Raw genomic sequence first — 24,031 nt, forward strand, 5'->3', positions numbered from 1 at the left:
AATAATATTCTCCAAGCACTGCAAAGGCTTTTTGTCCAGTATGACTTTTGACATGAAAATATATAATTTGCATGATAGCACTAACTCTTTCGTCATTTTGAAAATTTTGTCTCAAAAATATAAACGGGAGTATTCGGGAAAACCAATTTCTGCTAAAATTATCTCAAAAATGATTAAAGTTTTACCTATTGTGTGTTCTTCACATACGAATCAATATTTTTTCGGCAATTTATGCTTTTACATTTAGTTCTTTTATAGGATAGGTTAAGATGCAAAACGCGTATTAAAAAGAAATGATTTTTTTTTCCTAATCACTATCACAAGAGCGTAACTATAAACTCGTCAAACACTGACCAATTTAATTATAAAACAGTTAAATCATATCAAATGAGCAAACAGGAATGTCATCTCTTATCTGATATTATTAAAAATAATAAATGACTATGCGTCCAACTGTTAACGGGGCACTTTTTCCCATTTAAATCATTCAAAGTTGCAAGGCATCAAGTTTCCAAAATTCTTACATCTGCTTAAACATGTTTTGTGGCAAAGATAATGGTTAATATAAACTTTCATTTCGTATTGAAGACTACTACTGCAAATTTTAATAATTTGGAAGCTATTGAAAGAACAAGAAAAAGTTATTTATTTTTTTTTTTAAATCCCGATTACCCGTAAAATGGAAAAAAAGTATGAAATTCCAAAAATTCTCCTTTTTATAAAAAAATAACTGATTATTTTCACATTGAAACTGAAACATATGCGCATGTTGCATACAACAATAATTAAATCAATAGTACCCAACATGTCGATTGTACACTGTTTATAAGCAAAATGTTAATATTTTGGTTCATCTTGAGGTATTTTTTCATGGGTAGGGGTGGCGATTTTTTACCTAACTTGACTTCAAAAAGTTCAAGTATTTATTACATGTACTTGGGCTCATTTTAGATCTCAGATACTATATGAATGAACTGTATCACACAAAAGCTTGTCAACACTCGGTATTTTGAAAAAGACACTTGACAAAAACGAGTGATATAGAAAGAAACTCTAAAATTCTGAAAAATACCCCTTTTACGATTTTATAGTAATTATAATCCCAAAAAGAAAATAAAAGATTAAATTGATCAGATATGTTGGATACATCATTATCTTAATTCAAATGCCTTAAATATGAGAATTTCAGTGTGCTTTGAATGAGAATTATGTTTGATACTGAGTCCAGTTTTCTAGAAGTAGAGGAAATATTTTTAACATTTTTTAAAATCCTTTCTCTACAACTGGTTTATTCATGTAATAATAAAAAAGAAAATAAGATTATCTGTCGATTGATACCAAATTTTAGACGTTTTAGTTAAGTAATTTGTAGAGTCGAAATTATGCGACTTTTTACAGGAAAATCGCAAATCCAATTTTTTGCATTTTTTGATAAATTCTGACTGAAAATCACCACAAGTCATCAAAAGAATCCCAGGAGTATCAATTGAGATAAAACTAAACAGAAAATACCAAATAAGCCATTTTTTACTGAAGCACAAATACTCTAAGTGTTTTGACTCTAAAAAATATGTCAATTTAAGCAATTTCTATCGGTGGGTAGGGGAACATTTGTTTCATTTTACTCAAGAATCCTAAGTGTTACCGCAAGTTTATGGATACCATTGTAAAGCGGAGACATTGGGCTACATGTTAATTTATATATATGTCAATTTACTTCTTTCTGAAGAAATCAGAAGTTCAAAGAATCAAAATACGTAAAAACGGATTTTTGCCTCAACGAGGTATGAAAAAGTAGCCAAAAAATACAAAAATGCTTCAGTTTATTTTTTGACGAAAAGAAGATTCGTAAATGGGAGGTATAATAGTAGCTGAAAATCATGTTTTGGTTGATGAGTAGGTCAAATCTATCGGAATGTTTGCTGTTGTTTGCCCAAGCATTTACTGAATTCCCTTCAGTAATACATCGTCAACTACTTTGTTGACCAAAAAAGTGTTAGTTTCACACCATCAAATGCCATGACAAGGAAGCAACCTTAACAAATGTGCTCAGTTTGTTTTATTGTCTACTATCATACAAATTTGCATAGCATAAATCACTAATATCATGGTTTTATTCAATACATAATTGTTCAAATAGAGCATCGATTTTACAAGAACAGCTAAAGCTGATTCTTACAGAAAATTTGCAACATATTTATAAAACAGATATACAAATAAAAACTTAAGTGTACCGGAACATAGGAAACAGTGTTACAACATTTGTTTTTTTTTTCTTTCCTCTTTCGCGTAGCCTGGACTTGACTTTTTATGAGCAACTCGGCAGGTGTTTCTAGAAAAGCAGAGGACTCTTACCCTACGGTGCATATGTTCCCTGCTCCCAGTTTTTAGTGGAGTCCGAGTTGCTCATTATTATGTATGTATTATTTTGGTTATTTTATGTTCTTTGTTGTGTGTGTCTGTTATCCATGTCTTGTCTTTGTCACTGAATTACATTCCTATGATTTCCGCTAGAATCTTGGTTCCGTGTGTTACTCGTTTTACATGCAATGTACTGAGTAGCCCTTCCTTTATAATTATTTTCAATAATTGTTATGCAATGTTAAATTACATGTTATTTTGCACTTATAATGCTTACAAAATATGCTATTTTTTTTCGTCGATCTTTTTAGACTAGTAGTAATTCGTTGCGTTCTGTCTGATCAATTGAAATATGGTATACAATTTCTAAAATAGACTTTCGTCTATTGTTCGGCCACCACTGATTCAAAAACAAAATCCACCATTTTAACAATATGCTGATGTCAGAACAATGGTTTAATATCGCTTAATCAATTTTAAGTTTAAACCCTATTGTTTATACACATTCAGTTTAGACATCTTTATTATCATCAATATCCACATACATATGTGCTTTTATTAATTTTCTCAACTTGTATGTGTTTTATTGTATAATTGGACAACGATAAAATCTAAATATGTTTTCTGTTGTAACATATTTTTTCCTTTCAGCCTTACCACACCAAAAAGGGAAAAAAACGACAAAGAAAGTAATGCAAAAACAAAATGTAAAATTATAAATGTTGTACATTTTCATTTGTGTAAAAATGTGGGTTTTATCAAGTCAAATATTTTTCCCTTTCATTGTTTAGACCTGCTGCCATTCGGTACGAATTTCAATTTTAAACAAATTGACGATGTAATGTTGCATTAGGAATGATACATTGGTCTTGACTAACTGATAAAAATAACCGAATCGTGTACTATATTATCTCTACCAATTTTCAAGTTAAGAGCCAAGCACAATTTTGTAAACACACCAATAAGCATACCTCTTAATCCTATGATCATGCAGTTTCGGACCCACAATACCAAATGAAGATCTCACTAAAAGGAGAATTTTGATCATTGTGTGCTTTTGTTTGGTATGGTATGGTTTTCAAGCTTTACGAAACAAACCTATATGCGACATTTTACCATGACCTTAGTCCTTTGAATGTTCTATGTCTATACAACGTACCGCTTTCAAGAATACAAGTTTATTTGACCAATTAAGGGTTCACAGAAAACAAGAACAGCACAGCAGTTATTGAAGACAACAAGAGAAACATTCAACGATTTACGATATATTTGCATATTTGCAATATTTTTGGTATAATCATGGCTAGAGGGAGGTTAGTAAATGTTTCCATAACAATCGATTTTCGATGCATTTTTGGTCGTTCCCTCCGCGGGACTCGAACTCGTCCCGCTGTGACATCTATGGCAACACCGCCTGCACATAGTCCAGCGCCCTAGACCACTCGACCAAAAATTTGCATCGCAAATTGGACAGTTCTAACATCGTTGTGAATTTTTCAGACCTTTCTATGTGACGACTCTATTCGCAACATCACCTGCACAAAGTCATATATATATATTTCGGTTTCTAACCCGGAATAATAACAAGGGTTTACTCTGTTCGTTTACTGGAATAAATAGGTTTCACACGACTAGCCTGGTCGAACCAAGGTATGTCTGATTTATACTTTTTCCTATTTTTCGGTTGAGTAAAAATAATCATTAAAAAAACAATAAGGCCTTACCCCTATAGGGACATACCTTTCAAATATTCTAATATGCTGCACATCATTTTATGTACTTGGTTCCAGTATTTTGGGCTATTTGAATTAAAGCAAATGGATTTATATTGTACATAAATAATTATAATCTAAATATGCAATCTTATAATTGATACAAATAAAAGCGGGTTTAATTTATTCGCCATCAGAATATGTATAAAATAATTTCCATAGATTAACCGACAAGTAGTTCATTTCAACCTTCATAAACATGGAAGACGTGACTTTCTCATATGACTTAACCATTGTTATATAATCTGTATCCAAAATAGTCTTGCATTGAGTAGGCTTATTAATGGTTCATTACAAGACGATTAGCCGGAACACATTTCATTAGCAGAACAGACTGACATATTATGTCATTTGGTCTCACCGACAAAATATAAAAAAGTTCCCGCTCTTTCAAAAAAATAAATTAAACATTTTAAAAAATTGATGTTGGCAGGAAAACACTGGTAAAGAAAGAATGATAGTTACTTTCGATTTTGATACTGACAATATCACGTGGTATATATAACTTGCGCTCACGCTCTCGTCATAAAATTCCACATGAAGTTGTCAGTAATTGTCAAAATCGTAGGTAATTATTATACTGGTTATCGGTAATCTAATTATTGCATTTTTAATCATCTTCTGACTGGAACAAAACTTTTTGGTTCCTTTTGTGGAAGCAGTTTCTATACCGATTATAAGCTATTTAACAGCCAGTTCTTTGCCACAAACTTAATTGGCCTCAAAAGCCTTACTTTTACACCATTTTCTAATTTCGATTTATGCAACTGCTGAAGTATTATATCATATATCTGTTGATTTAATTCTGTGTATGATTAATTAATATCTTCATATAAAAACAATTCAACACATCTTTCTACATAACAAAATATAAAAAAGACTCTTTTTTCTGTTGATCTCTCCAAGGACACTGTCTATAATTGTTCTTGGCTTCCTCAAGACACTGTCTATAATTGTTCTTGGCTGCCTCAAGACATTGTCTATAATTGTTCTAGGCTGCCACAAGACACTGTCCATAATTGTTCTAGGCTGCCACAAGACACTGTCTATAATTGTTCTTGGCTGCCACAAGACACTGTCCATAATTGTTCTTGGCTGCCTCAAGACACTGTCTATAATTGTTCTAGGCTGCCACAAGACACTGTCCATAATTGTTCTAGGCTGCCACAAGACACTGTCCATAATTGTTCTAGGCTGCCACAAGACACTGTCTATAATTGTTCTTGGCTGCCACAAGACACTGTCTATAATTGTTCTAGGCTGCCACAAGACACTGTCTATAATTGTTCTTGGCTGCCACAAGACACTGTCTATAATTGTTCTTGGCTGCCTCAAGACACTGTCTATAATTGTTCTAGGCTGCCACAAGACACTGTCTATAATTGTTCTAGGCTGCCACAAGACACTGTCTATAATTGTTCTTGGCTGCCACAAGACACTGTCTATAATTGTTCTAGGCTGCCACAAGACACTCTCTATAATTGTTCTTGGCTACCACAAGACACTGTCTATAATTGTTCTAGGCTGCCACAAGACACTCTCTATAATTGTTCTTGGCTACCACAAGACACTGTCTATAATTGTTCTAGGCTGCCACAAGACACTCTCTATAATTGTTCTTGGCTACCACAAGACACTCTCTATAATTGTTCTTGGCTACCACAAGACACTGTCTATAATTGTTCTAGGCTACCACAAGACACTGTCCATAATTGTTCTAGGCTGCCACAAGACACTCTCTATAATTGTTCTTGGCTACCACAAGACACTGTCTATAATTGTTCTTGGCTGCCACAAGACACTCTCTATAATTGTTCTTGGCTACCACAAGACACTCTCTATAATTGTTCTTGGCTGCCTCAAGACACTGTCTATAATTGTTCTAGGCTGCCACAAGACACTGTCTATAATTGTTCTTGGCTGCCACAAGACACTGCCTATAATTGACTTTCGACTTAAACATTTAAATACTTTTTTTCAAATTTAATATCTAATACAGATATAATGCAATTCAGTTTTAGTTATTATCTTCGATTAAATTCGAAAAAAGAAAATTGTCTAGCAAGATCATTTGATCTTAACAGCTTCCGCTATATAGTTGACGATTTGTGTTTAAACAATCTTAGGTTCCGGATTTTATACGTAGCATCTACCACAGAGAACATGAGATTCAGTATACAACAGACACTATAAAGTCAGCCGCATATCTTGATCTACTTTCAGAGATCAATGGAAAAGACAAAAACTCACGTAAATACTTTACAAGTAACGCAATGACTTTTTGTTCCATTTTGTAAACTTTCCCTTTATTTGTGGCAACATCCCTTCGGCACCTGCCATGGCACAACTCTTGTGAAAGACACGACGGTTAAAGAGGCTTGATCCTTCAAATCTCTTGAACGATGTGCTAACAATAATCTCTCCATTAATCATCCATTTTTTTAGAATGACTTCCGTTTATTTATCCACCTGTACTAGTGTTATACAAACATATATGACAAATGAGACTATATTTATTTTTAAGTAATAAATGGCTCTATATTGTGGAGTAGTTTACCAGATACCCCGACAAATGGTCTTTATGTTTCTCGGTTATTTTGGTATGCGAAAATTTAAATGAGGAAAACTTTTTTTACAGTTATTCAAGCCTTATTATCTAAAATCGAATAATTTGATACGCATATGAATTATTTAAAATAAGCAAAACAACAACGAACTTTTTTTTTCAAATCAAAAAAAAAACGGAAACAATTTCATCAGAAATTTAACAAAAACAACGACTGTTCTATGTTAGTCGGAAAATAAAACAATAATTGCTTAACACGAACAAACATATCAGTAGTGTGTATAACTGCTATTTGCACGAATGGCAGAGTCAACCTTGCCTCTAAAGCCTGAAGTCAATCCACGGATTTTTTGAGACCACATCACAGTTGTCAGTTAAATGATTAATCATCACTACAGAAGTTTTATGGTCGTCATCATGAACTCGTGATCGTTATGGTGTATCCATCAGCACCACGAAAACTGATTTATTCAACGGGTCATAGTTTTCCTTTCCTCGTTTGTCTACCCCGGACTAGACTTTTTATGAGCAACTCGGCGGGTGTTTCTAGAAAAGCAGAGGACGCTTACCCTACCGGTGCACCTGGTCCATACTCCCAGTTTTTAGTGGAGTCAGAGTTGCTCATTTACTTTTGTTACTTTGTATGTATGATTTTAATTACTTTATGTTCTTTGTTGTGTATGTCTGTTTTCCATGTCTGGTCTTTGTCCCTGGTTTACATTCTTTTGATTACCGCTATAACCTTGGTTCACTTGATTACTCTTTGTATGTATGATTTTAGTTACTCTATGTTCTTTATTGTGTATGTCTGTTTTCCGTGTCTGGTCTTTGTCCCTGGTTTTTGATTACCGCTATAACCTTGGTTCCTTATAATATAATTTTAGTATCGAAATTTCACGAGTAAACAATTGAACACGGTTGATGAGGTCATAGTCATTTACGAAATTTTGTCTATGGGATGATGGACAAAATTGTTTTTCCAATCAGAATGTGTGTTACTTCTGAAATTTATTTCAGAAATAAAGTATTTATCATCTTAGTTAGTTTCGTGTCAAAATCCATCTCAAATATACAGGCAGGCTCTAATAGTGTTAACTAAGATTGAAACTTTGTATTTACGAACAAATTAGGCAACAAAGGGATATTCATATAATAGAATCTCCGTTTACAATTGATATGGAAGATCTGCTGGTTAAATAAAGGCAATAAAATTCTTTAAAATAATATTTTAGAAAATAGAAAAGACCCTGAACAATCAAGTGCCAAAATTTGATTCGATGACTACCTATATCCTCGTGGCTCATTGACGACCAATGGGCTGACATTTTCGTCACAATGGGGTTGTTGTCTCTTTGACATATACACAATACCTATTCTCTATTCTCTATTCTATATTAGGTGAAGCAATGCTCTGCAAAATCACAGCGCTGACGACTTAGTATATTAATGGTTGAGACGATTATGGGGTAAGAAAAAATAATGGGATCTTTATATCTATATTCGGTACACTGTTCCATCGGATTAAATTGATACAGGGAAGATAATGTAAACTTATAGAAGGATCTGAAACATCCCAAACGATGTTAGAACTGTCAAATTTGCGATGCAAATTTTTGTTCGTTCCATCCGCGGGACTCAAACGCCTGCACAAAGTCCAGCGCCCTAGACTACTTGACCAGTTAGGCTATATAAAAATATAACTTTCGGAGGCCGGGTCATTCCTCCTCGTAGGATTAATCTAGAGATGTAACTTAGTACATGATGTATGGTAGTACGGGACAGTTCGTCTAGGTGTTATTATGTAGGGTAGAGGATCAAATTAATGATGCAGGTCACAACAAATCAATATTATACAAACGTCTCAGAATGTGAGATTATATTCGCCACACTGTTCCATCGAATCAAATTGATACAGGGAACTGAGACCCGCAGAGGGAACCACCAAAAATTTGCCTCGCATTTTCTTCTCAAAAGTGGGGAGGGTGCTGGGATTTTATGTTGAGTTAGAAAAAAAATATCCCGCAAGCGCGAAAATAATTATTTTTTAAGCAGCAGCGGGAGTTAAAAAAAATTATTAGAAAATCTATAGTGTTAATTAATAGGGGAAATATTAATCCATATCTTTTTTTCTGTTTATGGCTGCTAATATTTTTCGTTCAAATATGATTTTTTTCCAAATTATCCTAGCCCCCTCCTTTTCAGTATAAAATGGTGGGGGACTTTTCACCTAGTAAAGACTGCGTTGCAATAACCTGACTTAACTCTACTTGCAATAAATTTTACAGCAATTGATCGGATACCTGAATTAAATTGACAAATAAAGATGTCTAAAATATGAAGAAGTTTGTTCATGCGCTTTTCCATTTATCATTAAAATCCCGTCTGACATAATCCTAATAAAACTCATCATTCAAAAATCTAATCAGGTTTCCAATTACAATTTTTATTTGCCAATATGAATCCAAATTTGTTCAAAACGTTTTATGGTACCACTGCCCCCCCCCCCCCCCCGACCCGCACCATAAGCCATCATTTGAATACTTAATAACTTTCAAACCACTGCTTCTCCAGTATCTAACCACTTCTCGTAAAACCCTTTGTAACCACTTGTAGACAATCCACAAGAAAGAACGGTATATGTATAGTTAAAATTGCCCTATTAGAAAAAATATAATATGATGATATGCGCTTTTCAAATCATATGAATTTGTTTTATACAACTCTCGAGCTCTTTATACTTGTGTTTGTATTCAACGACATGTGGATTAATGTGCCAAGCATCTAATACTTCTCTTAGTTTAGAACCCCTTTTACTAGTTACAGTATGCGCACAAACTAGAATAGACTTTACTTATACCTTCCTAATGCATTTTTCTGACAGTTTTGATATCTCGTCTCAAACCAAATCAGGATGTTCGCGAAATGATTTGTTGTTTTCTAACTCTATACCATTTGGTATTGTGCAATAAGGTATCTAATAACCATGTTCGATTATGCTAAGTATTAAGTCTGTGGTTCGAATTCTTTTCCAATCAGAATTGTTTTCTTTCTTATAAAAAAAACTCCACCTGTACCGTGACTTACTACACCGGAAATGAATATAGTATGCATTTTTTCACGTGATATCTATTTAATTATTTTGATTGATTGTGATAGTTGTCGATTCGAATAGACCCTGATTAATGTTTATGTGAATGGTGATATCTGAAAAAGGGGATTCATTAGTAGTAATACTAATAAAACTTGAACTAACTATCTAATTCCTTTGCTCTAAAGCAGCTTCAGGACAATTCCTTTCCAGTGCCCAAGTTCAAGACAAAAGAAACAGCTCCCAGGGCGTTGTTCTGTTTTAGTTACATTGACATTATCAGGAATTGTACGCCCAGTTATCAATGCGTGTGGTTAAGGGTACGCAGTAACCCTGTGATCAATGCGCATTTTTCTGCTTCTCCTTCTTTCCTTTGCTTAAAGCTCGCGACTGTGCTTTTTTCATCATTTTCTCGTCATCTAAATCCTCTGCATGAAGATTTGATACGTATTTGTCGACCGTTCAACGAACCAGTTTCTTCCGTTTCAGCAATCTTAATCTTTTTTAGCGTTTTGTTAACTTTCTAGTTATCATGTTGTAGATTGGCGTCTATCATACTCAGTTAAAAAAGATTTACCCACACGCAAATAGACCACGACAACCCTCTAAGAAAATCAGTATAATGATTGGCAACATAGACCGAAGACAAACGGTAATTGATTATATGCATGATGATATTATAATATTATCCCGCTATACGTCGGAAAAAATTATTGTTTTCGTCTATGTGTCAAATGATGCTTGTGACCTATGGTGCTCTGTATCTGTTATGACATGTATCTTCTAAAATAAAATAAAATACAAAAAAATCACCCTCCGAGTTTCTCAATAAATGTGAAATTCGGGGTAGATGAAAGAAGAAAACAATAGAAATCCTTAATTGATCCAGGCCAATCTCGATGACCGAAAGGGAAAGTCACATTCCAGATTTATCATATCTATCCGTTTTTGGAGCATTTTTGAAAATTTTGGATTAACAGGTCTTTATGGTGTTGTTTACAGACACAAACTGTTAAAAAAATGTTAATTGAAAATTTAATACTTCATTATTTTAAAACTTATATACAATACATCTCAATATAATTCTTCTTTTCCAATGAACATTACTATCCTAAGTAAAAATGAAGGAACACTGAATACGCTGACTAGGTACTGAAAAACCTCATGGATACAATGACACAGTCAAATTCGATTCACTATAACAATAATGTAAATGTAATGAAGTTATTCGACAACAATACATGACGAATAAGGGGTCGTGGTCCTCGCCTTTATACATCAGCTAAGATATAGTTTGTCACCTTCCTCTCATACAAAAACCTCATGGACTTCACATTCTAACTAAGCTTTACTCTATACCACTTTTCTTACTGCACTCTCTTTACTAAACAGTTTCTGAGCCTACTCCATTTTATAGACATCATTTTGGATATTAGATATCACATATTCTTTAAAAAAATTTGTTTTAAATGTCAAAATACAGAAAAGGTTCATTTCTTAACCTATAATCTTGGTTCCCTTGATTACTCTTCCACTACAGTTTGTCAACAAAGGTAAAAAGGCAATTAATTTGGCTAACATCGTCCGTCATAAAAACGTCACGAACACAATTCCGCCGTTTTTTTAAAAGATGAATCCATATGAAGCAAATACAAAAGGATATTGCGGGACGTTAAAATTGAAGACTTCATAGCTTAACCACTTGACCGTTCTTGCCAAAATAATTCTATTCAAATATAGATAGGTAAAATATAGATATAGATATATAGGGGAAAACTATGTTTTGCATGTAAGGATATTTCGTCCTTTCCCTGTCGTCTGATGTGCAACCTTCTGCAGTACATGATAATATTTCATTCCTTTTTTCTTTCAGGAGCGCTAAGCTTGTCGTAAAGGGCGCCTAAATAGTGCTCAGAACCATATCCAGGTGTTAGGGCGCTCTGTCCACAGGCCAATTGGGTTGTGTGCCCCATGTGGTGGAATGGGATACCCCTGGCATGTTACATGCTGGGGTCGTTAGGCCATAATAGGGAAAACCTAATCGCAAACCATAGTGGTGCAGCATTTTAGGAAAGACGCCATGTTCCTCACCCGTTGTAAAACCTTTCTGTGGTATTCTCCCGGAGAAGGAACCATTTGGCTCCGCCACAGAAGGCTAAATTGCCCGACCCTACCTACCTCTCCCTATTTACAGTGACAATCAAAATTTGTCGACACCATTATCCTTATGTCCCATCCCATTTTTCATTTCATCATCATTTCACATTCATTTTATCATTTATTTCATATTCATCGCTTGGTTATGGCTGAAATATTACTGATCGGGCGTTAGACTCCAACAATCAATCAATCAATCTTTTTTTCTTTCGTTCCATTGTTTGACGGCAAAAAATAGTTTTGTGAAAAACAAAATGTAAGTGTCATGTGACAAAGTTCCGGAACGGCTATGACTCGAAACACAAGCATTGATATGGAAACTGTGATAATATCAATTACTCTCATTAATGTGATATGCATTATAGGATTAGGTCACTAGAGACCAAATTCGTAGATGCAGAATAATGGTGTGTCATTTCCGCATAATAGTTCTGAATGTTTTACCAAGATGTTTCGTATATAAATTGTTCGTCCCCGAGCAGGTTCGAGTGTCAAAAGAATAGACCTGCAGCAGCGCTAAGCTTGTCGTAAAAGGCGACTAAATAGTGCTCAGAAGCCTAGCCGGGGCTAGGCGCTCTGCCCACAGAGCAACTGGGATGTGTGCCCCAGGTGGTGGAATGGGGTACCTCTGGCATGTTACATGCTGGGGTTGTCAGGCTATAATACGGAAAGCCTGACCGCAAACCATAGTGGTGCACCGTGTTCGGAAGATGCCACGTTCCTAGCACGTTGAAGAACCCTGCTGTGGTATTCGATAGGAGTAGGAACCTTTGCGCTCTGCCACAGGAGAGTAAATTGCCCGACCCTACCCATCCCTCCCTTTAATCTAGTGGCAATCAAAATTTATCGACCCTATTATCCTTGCGTCCCACCCCTTTTTTCATTTCATCATCATCATTTCATGTTCATTTTATTATCCCTTCCTTTTTGATGACATTTCTATATCAGTTTCCGGTGGGGTAATTGAAAATGTCTAGGTGCATTTCAATTAATTTTCAAATAAACAATCATTCTTCCTTCCTATATCAGTACTATAAAGTATATATGGATTTACTTTTTAAATTAGGTGAATGAATTTTAGCAATAAAAAGTTTCAAAATATTTGCCGAGCCACGAACTTAATCTTTGCACGATTCTTATGTAGATCTGTTCTTTTAAAATTACAAATTGATTTACCAAAAAATGTCACAACAAATATAAATATCCAAATCCCAATAAAAAATAACGCGAACTTGCTTAGTTTGGCTGATCGATGGATGATGTTTTTCTTGATGATATATTTGTGGCGTAAGAAAGACATTATATATTTTATAGTTTTTTACTTTTTTACCTTCCCAAGCATATATGCAATTTTAGTTTCACTGTTTCCTTTGTGAACATAATCATAATATCAATATGAAATCACAGTCAAGCATATTTAATATGCATTTGACTTTAAATGAAGTAAGTCATCATAAATATCGACGCCTGACAACAGCAGTTGATTTTATTCTAAGAATCACATTTAATTTTTCTGTTTTAGGTTATTTTGGTTTGTGTAAGTTATTGTCGAATTGGGGAATGGTATGATTAATACTAAACCTTCTATTAAAACCAAAGCTATGATTCAATACGGTAAAAAGTCAAGAACTTACCTATATAAAGTCATTGATTTGTATCGGCAAATAAATATAAAAGCTTCAACAATGGGACAATTCAGATACGTCATATCCAAAAATATGGTCTTATCATGGACACAGGAAACAAAGACGGTCTACATACATAATGTAGTGAACCGAAACCAAATAAAAAAATAAACATAAAAAAACTGAAGATAACGCAAGCAAATGTCACTTAAAAAGCTGAAGCACTAGCAATATAAATTCCGCCAAATCGGGAGTGGCATCAGGTTCTCTGAAAGGATAAGCATGTCCTGCTCCGTCAGTGGCACCCGTTATATTGCAAGTGAGTATAATCCGGTAATGGCAACATTTTTGCTGTAATGAATGATACGCTCAGTACACTGGTTATATTCATCGTGTATTATACAATTAAAGACTTTGGATGAGGTTAATATCGTGATTTTTCAATCTAGAATCTTGGTTCTCTTGATTACTCTTATCAACCAGAGAGAGTGACTGAGACCATCGGTCGAGGTAATTATAAATCTCAAGGGTCGATAGATTATGATATTAACTTAAATTCAAAGTTACCAATTGTTTAATTATATGACTAATCTGTTCCGACACATTCATCTAACAAAATGACAATCCACACACTTTCTGCATGAAACTAACATTCTCAAAAGTGAAATTCAATACTAGGATGCAAATGTAAACATTTTGGATATTCCTCATTTACCATAAATCATATAATCTCTTCCGTCTTGTGTGTGCATGTTGCTTCTGTTTTGTTTTGGTGTGCTTCCTTTAGTACCCAATCACACGTTCGGTCTGCAGACCATATATTCCAGTACAAAATTTCTGACTATTTCAAAATAATCAAACCATGTTCAATTACTTTAAATGACATTTGACTACAACGATGACGAACCACATTGCACTATATCAAAATGTGGTATTAAAAATTGCAAAACATGCAACGTTCTTATAACCGATACTTACTTCTCTAGTTCACTTACGAACTAAACTTTCCATACAAGAAGTCATGATGACTTAAGTTGCAAATCAACAAACTTAATATATGGATTAGAATGCAACTTATCCGGTCTAGTAGTTGTGGGTGAAACACAAGAACGATTAAACAGAAGAATGTGCGATCATCGTTCGGGAATTAATACCACCGAATTCCCGACAGTTTATCAACATTCTAATCAATAAGATCATTCAATCCTCTCTTTGAAAGTTCGTATTTTAGAAAACAAAATTAACATCATACGAACAGTCCCGTTCTAAGTAAAAACTATTATAGGGAAAGAGAGGAGTACTGGATACGCAGACTAGGTACTGCAATACCTTACGGATGCAATGACAACATCAAAAGTATAGGAAACCTTTCAAGCCAATATAACAATAGCATAAATGTGATGAATTAATTTGACAAAAATCCAAAACTGGAAAAGAGTCATGGCCATCGCCGCTATAAGTTACCTAAGTTACATGATGTTTCCATAGATGGTCTCCTTCCTTTTATACAAAAAACCTCTTGGACTTCATCACATTAGAACCAAACTGTATTCTATAGCTCACATACTACTACACTCCTTTTACAAAACACGTCTTGGCACTCCTGTTTCTGACCCTTACTCATCATTATTGTTGCCATCATTTTGGATATTGGTTTCCACAGACTCTTTAAACCAGTTTGTGTGAAAGGTCAAAATGAAGAAAAACGATCATTTCTTCCACTACCTTTGTCAACAAAGGTATAGATGCAATTAATTTGGCGAACATCCTCCACCACAAAGACGTTACCCACAAAATTCCCCCATATTTCAAAGACAAATCCATACCAATTATTTCATATTCCTATACTTCACCCGTTGCATCCAAAATTTTCAATTATAAAAGACTATTTAAGAACCTCAGATTGAGGATTTCAAGGCTAAACCACATGACTGTTCTTGCAAAAACTCTCCATTCAAATATGGTCCTTCCGGTCACGTCGTTACGGGAGGTTTAACCATCATCGAAAACGAATCTCTGCGTAATATCCTTTCTAAATGTCCCAAGAACCGTGAACCAAGCTCCATAAAGTGGAATTATAACGTTAAAGTTCATATGGATGCCGTGGACGACTAAAGAAGAAAATGGATAAAACGAGAACAAGAAGACATTGATTCTCTGTCAAGGTGGGTAAAGGCCGTGAAGTCTTTAATTTTGAACGTTATAAGTAGGTCAATAAGTGCCAATGCTACAACAGTTTTCATAGACCCCGATGTAGCAAAAACATTGTCTACTATACATGAGAAATATGTTGTAGTAGCCGCAGACAAAACCCAAAACAACTTTGTTTTGTCTGCAAAACGTTTAACATCCAATGTTTATTATCAGAGGTAGACGTAGAAAATAATAGCAGTGGCAAGACCTATACTGCTACCACACTCTCCAGAGAAGATATTGTGGAATACCATAAATCTGTGCTATCCTCTTTTGATCTCTCTACCAAGGATGATGGTTGTGATTTACCGTCTATGTACTGGATTTCTAAACTCCACAAGAATCCATACAAACAACGTTACATAGCTGGATCTGCAAAATGTACCACCAAACCTCTTTCAAAACTTTTAACTTCTATACTTAAAAAGGGTCTGTCAAAAGGGGTCTACAGTCCTACCACAACACTTGCTACTCCCGTAGTGGTATTAATTCAATGTGGATCTTGAAAATTTCGAAAGATCTTTTGCAGACAATCATTTCAAGACTATTATCAGAATATAATAGAATTAAAGCCTCTGATTTTTCAACACTGTATACTTCTATTCCCCATACTCAGTTAAAATCCCAACATAATACATTGTTGTTTTTCTCCAAAAAGATGGTACACCTAGATACAAATATATAGTTCTTGGTAGAGATTCCTTATATTTTGCAAGAAATACTGCCAGATTATCTTCCAAATATACAGAGGAATATGTTTACAAAATGCGGGAATTTTTAATCGACAAAATGTTTGTCCAGAGTGGTGGACGCATTTTTCAACAAACGGTCGACATTCCAATGGGAACAATTTGTGCTCCTCTGCTTGCTGACCTATTCCTTCAGTCTTATGAGGCTGGTTTTATAGATGATATGATCTGGAAGAAAGAATATCGTTTACCTAAATCCTTTAATCTCAGTTTCCGCTATATAGATGACGTACTAACTTTTTGTTCAAACAATCTTAATTTCGGGGATTTGATACATCGCATCTATGATAGTTGTTAAAGCACATATCAGACAAAATAGGAAGACAAAAACATCACTGAGAATTTCAGAAAATCAAAACATAAAGGAAGGGAAGGACAACATATAGCTGAACAAAAAAACATTTTAATAAATAATTTTAAAAAAAGTACCATAAACACCAGGCTCCTAATGACCATGGAACATATACCATGTACTGAAATAGAGCATTGGATTAATTCATTTCTCGATCGTTTGGATGTGTATCAAATATGTATTCACTATAGTGTATTTTAATGGTATTAGTTGTTGGGCATTATTCAATGATGATATTTAGCAGGTTTATAATGTTTCTCGAGACACTATTGATCTATATACAAGCAGCATTATTGCATATTCTGATGTACCGATTTCCATCATTTTTATTTGGTATTTCCACCCGTGCAGGTCCTGGTGTTAAAAGAATAGGCCTGCAGCAGCGCTAAGCTTGTCGTAAAAGGCGACTAAATAGTGCTCAGAACCCTAGCCGGGGGCTAGGGCGCTCTGCCCACAGAGCAACTGGGATGTGTGCCCCAGGTGTTGGAATGGGGTACCCCTGGTGTGTTACATGCTGGGGTTGTCAGGCTATAATACGGAAAACTGACCGTAAACCATAGTGGTGCACCGTGTTGGGAAAGATGCCACGTTCATCGCACGTTAAAGAACCCTACTGTGGTATTCTCCCGGAATAGGAACCATAGGGCTCCGGCACAGGAGGCTAAATTGCCCGACCCTACCCACCACTCCTTATTTCCAGTGGCAATCAAACTTTGTCGACCCCATTGCCCTTGTATCCTATCCCTTTTTCATTTCATCATCATTTCATGTTCATTTTATCATCAATTTCATGTTCATCGTCTGAATATAGCTGAAATATTGCTGCTCGGACTTTAAACCCCAACAAACAAACAAACAAACATTTGGTATTTCATACAATTCTGTCAACAATGTTTAGGAGAATACACAAGAGTATGAAACAAAATAGTGAGATTGCAGTGTCGTCTTTATATTAAATCATTTATAGAGACTTTGAATACAATAGGTTTGGAATGTCTAAGTAACGACAATTCAATTCAGTTATAAATCCAAAAACTAATTAGCACAGAAATTTGCATGTCAATCATATCGTAGTAATGATAATAAATTACTAGGTATATATTCGAGAGTACCGAGGTCATTAAATAACTTCTTCCTGCATTCAACATTGACAGAAAAACCTCTACATAGATTGATTGAACACTTTTAATATTAAGCTCATAAAAATGATTTTCAAATTGTGTCATACAATATAACTATCAATTGCCCAAACTCTTCTTTTTTTTCATTTATATTTGTCCATACACATCAGCAATACTGCAAGGGAAAATTCTTTCGAAGTTTTTCCGTTTCGAGCATGATTGCCTTTTACTAAAAAAATCTCATTGAGGAAGTTTTGATAAATATTCATATTAACTGATATCTATAAATACTTTACTTCAGTTGCAGTAGCATCCACTGAAAGCAGTACTGTTTTTAGTTTAACAATATTGTCATTCAGGTAAAAGCGTTGTCATGAATACATGCTATTATCTTCTTTCTGGGATCTTATTTTACTGGGACATTACTTGCAAAATAAATGTTAAATTCATATCAGTCTTAAAGATTAAGTTTTGAATAGATAATGTCGCATTTTCTACTAAAAAACCTGGTTTGTTGTTTAAAAGCTTGATTTATATAATACATATTTTTTAGAGTTTTACTGTTTCTGTACCAAGGGAATCATCAGTGAAATGAAGCTGTGGTTTCTTCTAGCATTAACATGCACGCTTTGTATTGTGCATTGGACGACTGCATTTAGTAAGTTTAATTCTAATTAAATTCTTGTATATACAGTTGATCAAACAGCTATTTAGCGGTTTAAATTTCAGTTGCGCAATAAAAACAGAAGTTTGTGTATGATTTTACTCAAATTGATGCTTATATTACAGAGTTTATACCAATCTAAACAATGACAATCAGAGTTTATACCAATTTCAACAATGATAATGAATTTTTAATCATTCTTCTTTCACTGTAGGAATGATAAGACAACGGTGTGACGGAAAGCGAGACATTGTGTTCCTTCTTGATACGTCCGGGAGTGTCGGGAGAAGACACTTTAATGTAATGCTTAACTTCGTGAAAAGCATATCTAGCAACTTTGTTATTGGTAGGTATAGAACACAAGTTGGCGTTGATGTCTTTTCAACCCGAGCGTATACCAGAATTCGTCTGAAAGACCATAATAATATCAATTCGTTAAAATCAGCAGTTAGTAGAATCCGTTACACTGGTGGATTGACCAATACTTATCTTGGTTTGAACAATCTTGTCCAAAGAAGCTTCAAACGGTATAATGGTAAGTCTTATTCTTACAATATGTTAGAAGTTTATCATCAATAATTAGAAAAAAATAGTAAAATAAGTTAAGAAAACATGAGCAATTATAGATTAAACTCACATTAGAATTTTGTTGATTTTAGAGCGTGTATGTCCTTACAGAATCACCTTTGTAAGTTTTTTTTTATCGTCAAAGGCCATCGATATGGGGTTCCGAAAATTGCGATTGTTATGACGGATGGGCGATCTCAAAACAAAGCGAAAACACTCAATGCCGCAAAAATTGCCTGTCTACACAGAATTCAGATAATTGCAATTGGTATTGGCAACAAGATCGATTTCAACGAAGTAAAAGGCATGGAGTGTTCTGGTAGAATCGGGAGACGCAGGAAAAGGGCAATATGGGCATCAACGTTTCGAAGGCTCTCAACAACCAGGTTCCAGAACACAGTGTCGAAGAAGGCATGCAATGGTATGTTAAAACGATAGCAATACCTTGAATAAATATCACTATTTATTTTCTAAACAAAAAGAACAATGAAACTTTAAATGAAAAATGTATTATTTTCTTCTTTTTTTCTTATTTTGCAAATAACTACTTCCTTCCTGGTTTTAACCAGTTGGCATGATCAATAATGGTAACATCTTTTGTACATTATTTTTTTTATTGCAGTTCACTATATTGCGAAAGAGAGGTTTGGATAATTCAAGCACATTTACACAGGTAGAGAAATATTGATATCTTACAGTTACTTTATTTGTATATTCAATATTTATAAATAGGAGACAATGGTAGTAAACCAGTATTGCACACAATATTTTCTAATTTATTGTTTAATTTTAATGAACACAGGATGCTAATAAAGGTTGTAATTTTGCGATTAATGTTAACGACTTTGAAACTTAAAACATTTATGGTGTATTTGTATTGATGGTTGTATTCTTTCTTTTCAGGAGTCAGGCAAAAGAACAAAGACCTGCAATGTAGAAATTGAATAAATTGACATCTTTTACATCCAGTTACTTTTTACCTAAACGAAATATAAGCCTATAATCAAATGCTTCTCTATGATCTTTATTAAATATCTTGTTGGAGTATAGTCTAAACAACCATACTCTTTAACTGTATTATAATGATAATGATATAAGAATATCATACTGGATTCTCAACTCTCTTCTTATATGAAATAATGGTCACAAAAGGACCAAAATATTTTCATGCAAGAATAAAAATCAAAAGTACTAAGTACGTACCATTTTTAAGATTTATTCCGAGGAGTTGTAGAGTGTCCCTTTCATGACAACACATCAATATATTCAACGTCTGTCGCAAAAATCTGTAAAACGTCAAAAAATAAGTGGAGTCAATGTCTGCTATCCCCTTTTGGTCTCTCTACCAAGGACGATGATTTTGATTTACCGTCTATGTACTGGACTCCACAAGAATCCATACAAACAACGTTTCATAGCTGGATCTGCAAAATGTACCACCAAACCTCTTTCAAAACTTTTAACTTCTATACTCACAGCTGTCAAAGAGGGTCTACAGTCCTACCACAACACTTGTTACTCCCGTAGTGGTATTAATTCAATGTGGATCTTGAAAAATTCGAAAGATCTTTTTGAGACAATCAGTTCAGGACTATTATCTGAATATAATAACATTAAAACCTATGATTTTTCAACACTGTATACTTCTATTCCCCATACTCAGTTAAAATCCCGACTAAAAAACATTATACATTGTTGTTTTTCCAAAAAAGATGGTACACCTAGATACAAATATATAGTTCTTGGTAAAGATTCCTCATACTTTGTCAGAAATAATTCCAAATCATCTTCCAAATATACAGAGGAAAATATTTACAAAATGCTGGAATTTTTAATCAACAACATATTTGTCCTGTGTGGTGGACGTGTTTTTCAACAAACGGTCAGCATCCAAATAAGAACAATTTGTGCTCCTTTACTTGCTGACCTATTCCTTCACTCTTATGAGGCTGACTTTATAGCTGATCTGATCAGAAAAAAGAACATCGTTTAGCTAGATCCTTCAATCTCAGTCTCCGCTATATAGATGACGTATTATCTTTAAACAATCCTAAGTTCGGGGATTTGATACATCGCATCTACCCAAAAGAAATTGAGATAAAGGATACTACAGACACTGTGAAGTCAGCCTCATATCTTGACCTACACTTAGAAATCGATGGTAAAGGAAAACTGTTGACCAAACTTTACGTCAAACGTGATGACTTTTCATTCAGAATTGTCACCTTTCCTTACATCTGTGGCAACATCCCTTCGGCATCTGCGTATGGAGTGTTCATATCACAACTCATACGCAGACTTTTTATATCGCACTAGAACTCTAACACATAGGCTTCTGGAACAGGGTTATGTAGCTACAAGATTGAAGTCATCACTACATTAGTTTTATGGTCGTCATCGTGAACTCGTGTATCGTTATGGTGTATCCATCTTCACCATGGAAACTGATTTATTCAACGGGTCATAGTTTTCCTTTCCTCGTTTGTCTACCCCGGAATTGACTTTTTATGAGCAACTCGGCGGATGTTTCTAAAAAAGCAGAGGAGGCTTACCCTACCGGTGCACCTGGTCCATGCTCCCAGTTTTTAGTGGAGTCCGAGTTGTTCATTTGCTTTTGTTACTTTGTATGTATGATTTTAGTTACTTTATGTTTTTTGTTGTGTATGTCTGTTTTCCATGTGTGAGTTTCGAACATACACATACAATTAACATCATGAAGAAGAGATAATTTATCTTTAAAAAAATCTTTTATGCTTAAAAAACTTTTTGTTCTAAAGTCAAGTGGGAATAGTAGGGTTAAACTAGTAATTTCTCTCCGGCAATTACTATTAATATATCGGGCGACAATGATTTATCATGTTTAACTCTTAACTCATATATACAAGTCTATATGTCCAATTAATGACAATTGATGCATGGATTTCGATCTAAACGCTACATAAAACGGCAAAATTCTAGCGGAAAACTTTTATTAGAAATCTATATTGTTGTACTTATCTGTCCTAAAACTATTGTACTTTATGAGACTTTACAAAACTCGTAACATGTCGAAAGACTGAATATTGAAAACAATTTAACTCTTTTGCAGCATTGCATTGATATCACTTTGATTGTATTATTTAAAGGAGAACAATAGAGGCTGGCCTTTTTATGAAGAGTAAAATGTTCATTCTAAATAGATATTAGTTAAAAAGCATATTATATTTGAGTTTTAAAGTGTGAGTCTTCAAAATGAAGTGTAGAGAGTGTAGAAAGTTCTGCTTGTGAGTGTATTGATGACTTTTCAAAAGTTTCAAAATTCTATTAGTAACATCATAAAATAAAACATATTTGTTTTGATGCCATTACAACATATTGTGAAATCAATCATCCATCGAAAGAGAGCCACACTATTTATCATACTCATCAGATGGGGTTGGAATGAAACTGACGTTAAGGATGTTTGGTGCTTGTTTGAGGGTTTCAAAGGCTTGTGAAATCTTAAAAGATCATTCATGCTAGAAAAATATATATATGAAAGTGATGGGCTAGTGTGCTTGTTTTTGAGATAGAAGCATTTGAAAATTTTTGCGTGAAAAGGATTTCTCCTGATTTTCTTAATTGACTTTGTATTAGTATGTTTTATTTATTGAAACACAGAAAGAATAACCAGGATTCAATAAAAAAAAAATAAAATTAAAGGTGTGTTTAATGAAAGAGTAATCAAGGGAACCAAGGTTATAGGGTAATCAAAAGAATGTAATCCAGGGACAAAGACCAGGCATGGAAAACAGACATACACAACAAAGAACATAAAGTAACTAAAATCATACATAAAAAGTAACAAAAGTAAATGAGCAACTCGGACTCCACTAAAAACTGGGAGCATGGACCAGGTGCACCGGTTTGAACCAGCCAATGAGAAGATGTAGAGCCATTTACATGCCGCAATTTCACAGGAAGTTCTTTATATAGCTATATTTCCGCGTATAAATGTTCTTAAATTATCCCTGTATCAGTAGACGCATATTTGACCGACATTATGAAAAGAAAAGTGGGGGGGGGTCAATAGGCAAAAACATAAATACATGCTTTGAATTTGATAAAACCTGAGGAGTCCGAAATAAAAAAAAATGCCTGGACATTAGGAGCGTACATCCTTTAAGTTTTTTTTTTTTTAAATCACTTTTTTTCTAATCCATAATACATATTTTAAAAAATCATGAAGTCTTAATTCAGCAGCGTATATCCTTTAAGTGAAAAAGAATTTTATATATAATGTATTATTGTGCATGTACATTAAAAGCATGTAACGATAACATTATGATAGTTTTTTAAATCACTTTTTTTTCTAATGCATAATACATGTTTTGAAAAATCTTAAAAACTGAAATTTTGTTCAGCATACCTACATGTATTTCCTTATTTCCTTCTAACACGTAGTAAAAAATTCAATACGTTAAGTTTGAACCAGCCAATGAGAAGATGTAGAGCCATTTACATGCCGCAACTTCACAGGAAGTTCTTTATATAGCTATATTTTCGCGTATAAATGTTTTTAAATTATCCTGTATCAGTAGACGCATATTTGACCGAAATTGTTTTTCCACAAAAAGTTATTTTCGAGAAACCACTGTTATCAGTAATTTGAGTTATTAAAAAAAAATTAAGTGATCGATGTAATACTTATTTGAAACGTTTTGTGATTTTTGTACCCGTTGGTTCCAATTTAATATATTTTATAAGATATTAAATGACTCGAACATAAATAAACTTGAGTTATTATTTGAACAACATTATATTATGAAAAGAGTTTGTAGTGGGTATTAGAAAAAAA

General features: G+C 34.1%; 1 protein-coding gene across 1 annotated transcript; it reads left to right on the top strand.

Moving 5' to 3' along the window:
• Positions 1 to 18,266: 18,266 nt before the first annotated feature.
• On the top strand, positions 18,267 to 20,183 carry LOC148615249 (matrilin-1-like). Its single transcript, XM_088589974.1, has 6 exons — positions 18,267 to 18,343; positions 18,538 to 18,642; positions 18,863 to 19,183; positions 19,361 to 19,636; positions 19,838 to 19,888; positions 20,119 to 20,183. Exons 2-5 carry the CDS (start codon positions 18,576 to 18,578, stop codon positions 19,867 to 19,869), a joined length of 696 nt encoding a protein of 231 aa, XP_088446100.1. The 5' UTR covers positions 18,267 to 18,343; positions 18,538 to 18,575; the 3' UTR covers positions 19,870 to 19,888; positions 20,119 to 20,183.
• The last annotated feature ends 3,848 nt before the right edge of the window (positions 20,184 to 24,031 follow it).

The sequence above is a fragment of the Perna viridis genome, chromosome 6 (assembly GCF_037379345.1).
Source record: "Perna viridis isolate PV_CMFRI_1.1 ecotype Kerala chromosome 6, ASM3737934v1, whole genome shotgun sequence".
In the NCBI taxonomy this organism is placed as follows: Eukaryota; Metazoa; Mollusca; class Bivalvia; order Mytilida; family Mytilidae; genus Perna; species Perna viridis.

Excerpts from the sequence above, each read along its gene's own strand:
- LOC148615249 (XM_088589974.1), top strand. The coding sequence starts at position 18,576 with ATGAAGCTGTGGTTTCTTCTAGCATTAACATGCACGCTTTGTATTGTG. Across the intron at positions 18,643-18,862 it reads GCATTGGACGACTGCATTTA|GAATGATAAGACAACGGTGT; the intron begins GTAAGTTTAATT and ends CTTTCACTGTAG. Across the intron at positions 19,637-19,837 it reads GTCGAAGAAGGCATGCAATG|TTCACTATATTGCGAAAGAG; the intron begins GTATGTTAAAAC and ends TTTTTATTGCAG.